The sequence below is a fragment of the Littorina saxatilis genome, linkage group LG11 (assembly GCF_037325665.1).
Source record: "Littorina saxatilis isolate snail1 linkage group LG11, US_GU_Lsax_2.0, whole genome shotgun sequence".
NCBI lineage: Eukaryota > Metazoa > Mollusca > Gastropoda > Littorinimorpha > Littorinidae > Littorina > Littorina saxatilis.
Genome location: NC_090255.1, coordinates 13,309,629 through 13,317,013, shown reverse-complemented (window position 1 = coordinate 13,317,013; position 7,385 = coordinate 13,309,629). Strand labels below are relative to the sequence as shown.

Sequence of the window (7,385 nt, the reverse complement as noted above, 5' to 3'; positions counted from 1 at the left end):
CGAGCATGACAAGATCAGTTACAAGATCAGCTATACACGCGCACCGCTGACACTCCAATATAGACTCAGAGGCATATGAGGAAGGACACAATCACGAGACAGTACACACTCCGAGAAGGTGCCCATAACAAGCATGGCAGTCGGAGAAATGAACGGTGTTGAGCCAGGCTCCGGTCTGGAGGCAAAGGATTCCAACCACACGGACCAAAATGGAGGAGGGGGAGGAGATGGAGGGGGAGAGGATGAGCACAGGTGTCGCTGGGGTCCTTTTGGTCCCGATTGCTGCCAGACTTTCAGGCGGCCCGCGTGGTTTCTGTTGTGTATCTGTTTGGCCACGGCTACTCAGGTAAGTGTAAATAATAATCATTTGATATATGAAAACAACAACCTGTTGTTTTCAGAACCGTGCCACAAAATCAAATTGTATTCAGTTCTTCAGTTTATTTGTTTGTGGTTGCTGATTGTCTCCAGAGCCCACGGGGGTTCAGCATCTATTTGTTCTGTGTTTTGTTCTTGGCTTACTCGTTATCGCCATCGTCGTCGTCGTCGTCATCATCATCATCATCATCATCATCATCATCATCATCATCATCATCATCGTCGTCGTCGTAGTCATCATCATCATCATCATCATCATCATCATCAAAGCTTATATACATTCCGTGCTCTCCTTGCTGTACAATTGTGTCAGGATTAACAATGAGTGAATGGCCGATATATTCTTCCTCGTGTAAGCAATAATATACATCACCCTAGAGCTCCTCAAGATGTAATTAACATGGGATAAGATCACCAATCCGCTTGGACGCATCCCAAATATCATCAGCCTGCGCTCGCTAAAACTACAACGTAAACCTTGAGACAAGAAAACAACAATTACAAACAAACACGAACAGTTGCTGAGCCTTGTCGTGAGCATGTTCTCAGCCTACGTCCCTCCTTGCAACGTTGTACATGAACCTCCCCTGTGTTTACCTGACTAGGAGCATAACAACGTTCCGTTCAGCGATGTCACGACTGTGTTTCTACGCCCTCTCTCCTCCTTCCAGACGGTTACAAAACTTACCTATTGCTTACACAAGAACTTCGAACCAAAAGAAATTACGCTGAGCACAAATGATGGGGAGCTAGCTCCAACCCAAGGCCCTCGACCCCCCCCCTCCCCCCAACACACACACCGCCATCTCTCTCGATCTCTCTCTCGAAGTTCAGGTAAATTAAATAAAAAGTGACGTTTACCACAAGTCATTGGGAGCTCCTCCCTCACCCCTCTACCAAGATTAACAATGAGTGAAGGGATGATATATATTCTTCCTCGTGTAAGCAATAATATACATCACCCTAGAACTCCTCAAGATTTAATTAACATGGGATAAGATCAGCAATCAGCAAGACACCAAGACATCACCAGCCTGCCTGTTCGTTGTGTAGAGTAGGAATTACTTGCTGAATTAATTGGGCAAAAACAAAAAAAAAGTCTGTTTACGGTATCCCGACCGACCCTATTTTTTCGCGCGACCCTAGACTTTTTGGGGGCATTTGGGAAAAAAACCCAAATCTTTCTTTTTTGGCAAAATAACTTAATAATATGATTTTTTGGAAGAAATGGTTTTTTTTAAATCCCGACCTACTGACCCTATTTTTGTTGTTGTTGCCTATGTTACCGTAAACAGACTATTTTTTTTCGGCCTTAAGCAGATTGATCTCGGTGTCACTTACAAATTAATTCAGCAATGAATGCAAATTGCATTAATTGTATACACCGTGTTGTGTTTTGATTGATCTTGTAAAGCCCTTCGAGCTGTGGAGAAGCGCTATATAAATGTTCCATTATTATTATATTATGATTATAATTGCCACACCAAGCAAAAAGCAATCCGACAGGTGATTTTGGGTTTGCGTCCACGAGAAAGGAGCTGTTGTTAGATGTAAATGTCTGGGATAGATGTGTGGTGGTACACATGATCACTGTCACGAGAAAGGAGCTGTTGTTAGATGTAAATGTCTGGGATAGATGTGTGGTGGTACACATGATGATCACTGTCACGAGAAAGGAGCTGTTGTTAGATGTAAATGTCTGGGATAGATGTGTGGTGGTACACATGATGATCACTGTCACGAGAAAGGAGCTGTTGTTAGATGTAAATGTCTGGGATAGATGTGTGGTGGTACACGTGATCACTGTCACGGGAAAGGAGCTGTTGTTAGATGTAAATGTCTGGGATAGATGTGTGGTGGTACACATGATCACTGTCACGAGAAAGGAGCTGTTGTTAGATGTAAATGTCTGGGATAGATGTGTGGTGGTACACGTGATCACTGTCACGGGAAAGGAGCTGTTGTTAGATGTAAATGTCTGGGATAGATGTGTGGTGGTACACATGATCACTGTCACGAGAAAGGAGCTGTTGTTAGATGTAAATGTCTGGGATAGATGTGTGGTGGTACACATGATCACTGTCACGAGAAAGGAGCTGTTGTTAGATGTAAATGTCTGGATAGATGTGTGGTGGTACACATGATCACTGTCACGAGAAAGGAGCTGTTGTTAGATGTAAATGTCTGGGATAGATGTGTGGTGGTACACATGATCACTGTCACGAGAAAGGAGCTGTTGTTAGATGTAAATGTCTGGATAGATGTGTGGTGGTACACATGATGATCACTGTCACGAGAAAGGAGCTGTTGTTAGATGTAAATGTCTGGGATAGATGTGTGGTGGTACACATGATGATCACTGTCACGAGAAAGGAGCTGTTGTTAGATGTAAATGTCTGGATAGATGTGTGGTGGTACACATGATCACTGTCACGGGAAGGATGGTAGCTTTAAATGATTGTACCGTAACGGTAGTATCAGTAACATCTCTGTGGTGTACCTGCTGTCTTAATAATAATAATAATAATAATAATAATAACAATACGAGAATTTATAACGTATCTCACCACAAGGCGACCCAAGGCGCACTCATACAGATTCTTTCGCATTAACAACTCAAGCACACTCATATACACTTACGCATAAATGACATGAAGGTGACAAGGCAACAACACAAACAGAGACACGGCACTCAACGATCGCTAAACGAACACTTCTTGATCACTAAACGAACGATCTTTATTACTCAAGGATGAAGATTTCAGGCTTACAATCTTACAATCTGTCCTTGCTAAAACTCCGGCGTAAACCTTGAGACAACAAGAAAACAACAATTGCAAACAAACACGAACAAAAGTGATAAATACCAAGGCTAATTCTGCAGTACTACCTATCCGGATACGAGGCTGAATGAGAGGGATGGCCGGTGTCACGATTTCATCTTTCGACTGTGTACATATTTCCCCCTCGACATATACTCAAGACTGAAATGTTGTTTCCTGGTAAAATTAAGAAGTGAAATTATTTAAGGACGAAAAGCATGTCAGTTTCTTGCATGTGAAGAAAATTGGTGGTAAAATTTAATAGATTTCAACCCCAAAATCGAATTCTTCGAAAAACGTGTACTGAGTGGTTACGTCCCTTGAGTAAGAAGGAAAAATTTTAGGATGAATCAAATTTCTAAGTTAAATAAAACAAATTGGTTGGACAAATTTGGCCCCATGAATGTAAGGTACACAAGGTCGCTCATCAGTACTATCGAAGGGTGTTTTTTTGTTCAGTGTAGAGTTTATACCAGATCAACGAGGCCGAGAAGCGAAATATCAACACGGCGAAAGATGAAAACGTCACACCGGGACCAAGAAAACAACACAACAAAACAACAACTTGTTAAAGAACACAACGCACTCAACAATCGTTTCATCAGTGGCTAAATACGTACATGTCTTTGCAGTACATGTTATTCATACTTGAACCAAAAATGAATGGCTTACTTGCACAGGATGCAAGAAGACTAGCATATTTTGTGCGTGCCATTATTTGGATGACAAACATTGCTGCTCAAGCAAAAATGTGTGCACGTGAATTCGTGGCACACGTCGCATATCTGGAAATATTGTAATTGAAATCTATCATTGGAATCCACTCTGGAATATATCTTTAAATCATCTGCAAGAAAAAAATCAACCTTGATTTCTGTTTTTTACATTTAGTCAAGTTTTGACTAAATGTTTTAACATAGACTGGGAATCGAGACGATGGTGGTGGTGGTGGTGGTGGTGGTGTGTGTGTGTGTGTGTGTTTGTGTGTGTGTGTGTGTGTGTGTGTGTGTGTGTGTGTTTGTGTGTGTGTTTGTGTGTGTGTGTGTGTGTGTCCGCCACTCTCAGTCACCCCAAGCATTCAAACGAGCACTTAAAACACACCACTTCAAGAAAATTTAATACAACCCCTGATTTTTTTTCTCAGTCCATCAGTAGGCTACATGTAGTGTATTTGTTGTTTTAGTGATAATGTGATAATGTATATAAACATCAAGGGCTGTTTTCAGTATTGTTGATAACATGTTCTGTTTGATTAAGGGTATTCAGCTGGTATTTCCTTGTTTTCACTACCTATTTTATTCATGTTTTTATTACTTAGTTAGTGGAAGAATGTTTTTAATGTATGTTTGATGGTGTATGCTTTTTAATTAAGCGTTGTTGACTATGAATGTTGATGTAAATGCTTGTATAACTGTGTTTTAATTTAATTTCAAATGTGTCAAACGCAAAGAGAATAGCGTCAGATTGAGTGCCAGAATGTGGATGATGGTGTCAGAGTGAGTACAAGACTAACGATGATGATGCCAAAGACAGTGCCAGAGAGAGAATGGTGGTGTATAAGTACAAGAGGATGGTGCTTTCAGATAGAGTACCACAGAGAGTGGCTGAATGATGGTGCCGTGGAAGAATGTGGATGGTGGTACCAGAGTAACAGCTGTCAGAAAATGACACATATATTTGTGTGCGTGCGTGGTTGTTTTTTCCCCCCTTGAAATGTGGCGTCTGAAGGTCATCCAACATTTCAAATCATAGCGAATAGTTTACCGCCACTGTGTTCCTTCTTGCAGGGCGTGGTGGTCAATGGCTTTGTCAATGTCGTCATTCCCAGTCGTCATGCCTGTGTGAACGGTGACATTCCGGAACCGGAACTAGTATCGAGGTTGACCATGGGCAGCGCCATTTTGTTGTGAAATACGTCATCAGTTTGTGTACACAGAAAGTTGTGACATCCGTCACCCTATGGGAGGGGTGAAGGCAACATTGTTGTTCATCTGTAGAAAGTTGTGAAATCCGTCACCCTATGGGAGGGGTAAAGGCAAAATTGGTCATCACTGAGTTTGTATAACACAGGAAGTTGTGAAATTGCTCAACAAAAACATCAGAGGTTGAATTGTGCAGGATCAACCGTAACAAACTCAAACCGAGCCAGTCATACTTAGCTGTATTTGAGTGACTTATATACCGACATTTTTATTTCCTATTTTCAGCACAGGTGTAGAAAAAATCATGAACCAAAATGTTATTTATTTTCTAATTTAACATTTTTTTTACAAATGTGACCATGTTCTTTTAAACAAACAGTGACATTAAACATTGTTATGTTAAAAAAAAAGAAAAAAGAAAAATAGCTTTTGTGCACAAATCAGAAAATACATTGTACATTTTACCTACAGGCCAAACCGTGAGTTTCTGTGGCAAAGCCCGACCGAGGCCAGCGGTAAAAATAGCCAGCGGGGCGATATCACTTTGTCCGCACGTCGCTGGGCATATCGATCAGCGCAGTTCAACGTTGCCAGAGACCAAAGAAGCGCTTTACTCAGGTCGCAGCGCGCGGCGGCTCACTGGAGGAATGTTTGAAAACTATCTGTGCTCGACTGCGAGCAGAGCACAGGCACATTACACCCAATAAAGTTTGGACTTGTACTGGCAGAGAGCGAATGCAAATTCTTGTAGGCATACACAGACGCAACATAGCATATACAGACAATAACACCCACAACACTTCAACAGCATATGAAAGGAATAAAAATAAATCCGCAAATCGCGCACAATACACCAGTTAGAAAAACAAGGAGTACCAAAGCGGCGTGCAGAAACTAAACTGACTCGGAGACTGAGAAGAAACATTTATCACACGATGTGGATAGCAAACATTAAAATAAAACAGATAAGTCAAGCAAAAAATAAACACAAATATCGAAAACACAATAAACAAAGGTAAAGAAAACAAAAAGAGATGCTTGCCGACAGTCAGTGTGTGTGTGCGTGGTTTGTGCGTCAGCGGGGTGTGTGTGTGTGTGTGTGCGTGCGCGTGCATGCGTGCGTAGGCTACGTTCTTGCGTGTGTGCGTTCGAATGACTGAGAAAGAAGAGAGAGAGAGAGGATTGAAGAATGAGGTCACGCTCTCTGTCACATGAATACATATACACACACTGAAGGCTACCTCGGACACGAACACTTGCCAACAACTGTGGTTGGACATGCTTTTGAAATGGAATATTTTTTCGACATGATTTCTGGACATACGAATCCCGCTGTGTTGCCTACTGATGTTGCGAATGATGAAGGTTTTGAGTTGACTGACCTTGAGGAGGGATTGCATCAGGCGTTTATCGTCTCAAATTATATCCTTGCTACTTTTCAGGAGTCAACTATTGCCATTCATGGTAACTTGGATAGTCAATGTTTTTATTTGTTTGATTCCCATCAAAGAAACAGAAATGGTAACCATTCTTCAAATGGCGCTGCAGTTTTGATGTCATCAAGTTAATTCCTTTGCAGAATTGATTGATTTTCTCAAAAGCCATTATCAATGTGTTTATCAATTAACACCTGTTCATTTCTGTCCAAATGCAACATGCAATTCATTAACTTTTGACCCTAACCTTTAACACTTCCCAAAATAAATCTTTGGTGGACATTGCATCGACGCTGTTCATTTTGAATGAACATTTTTCTTGTTACTATATTATGTGTGTGTTCTACAGCGCCCGCGCGTGGGTGTGTGTGTGGGTGTTCGTGTGGGCGCATGACTTTGGGGTTCACATGGTTTGTTTGTTTGTTTGTTTGTTTCAGACCCACACCCATATACACACATTTCACATTTAAACCATTTGTCGGCCCCCTGTCGATATTTATTGACTAAGTTCCTTTGTGTTGCATTGTTGTGCAAGATGACTGAGTGTGTGCAAGAAACCACTTTGACCATTCACCTAAAAATTACATGAAGGAACGTCTGGGAACCTGCTGATTTGAATCAGCAAATTTTCTTGTCTCCACTGTGTTCCTTCTTGCAGGGCGTGGTGGTCAATGGCTTTGTCAATGTCGTCATCTCCACTGTGGAACGTCGCTTCGAGATGAGCAGCACGGAATCCGGCATCATCGCCAGTTGCTACGACATCGCCTCTGTCCTGTGCCTCATCCCTGTGTCCTACTTTGGGGGCAGGGGACGTAAGCCCGTCTACC

At 41.8% G+C, this 7,385-nt stretch overlaps 1 protein-coding gene across 1 annotated transcript in view; it reads left to right on the top strand.

Moving 5' to 3' along the window:
* Positions 1–7,385, top strand: part of LOC138979789 (solute carrier organic anion transporter family member 4A1-like) — a 27,762-nt gene continuing 20,377 nt past the window's right edge. Inside the window, exons 1-2 of the mRNA XM_070352530.1 lie at positions 1–346; positions 7,217–7,385. The exon at positions 7,217–7,385 is cut by the window's right edge and continues 77 nt beyond it. Coding sequence (XP_070208631.1) covers positions 134–346; positions 7,217–7,385 — 382 coding nt within the window. The 5' untranslated portion in view covers positions 1–133. The remainder of the gene's footprint in view (positions 347–7,216) is intronic.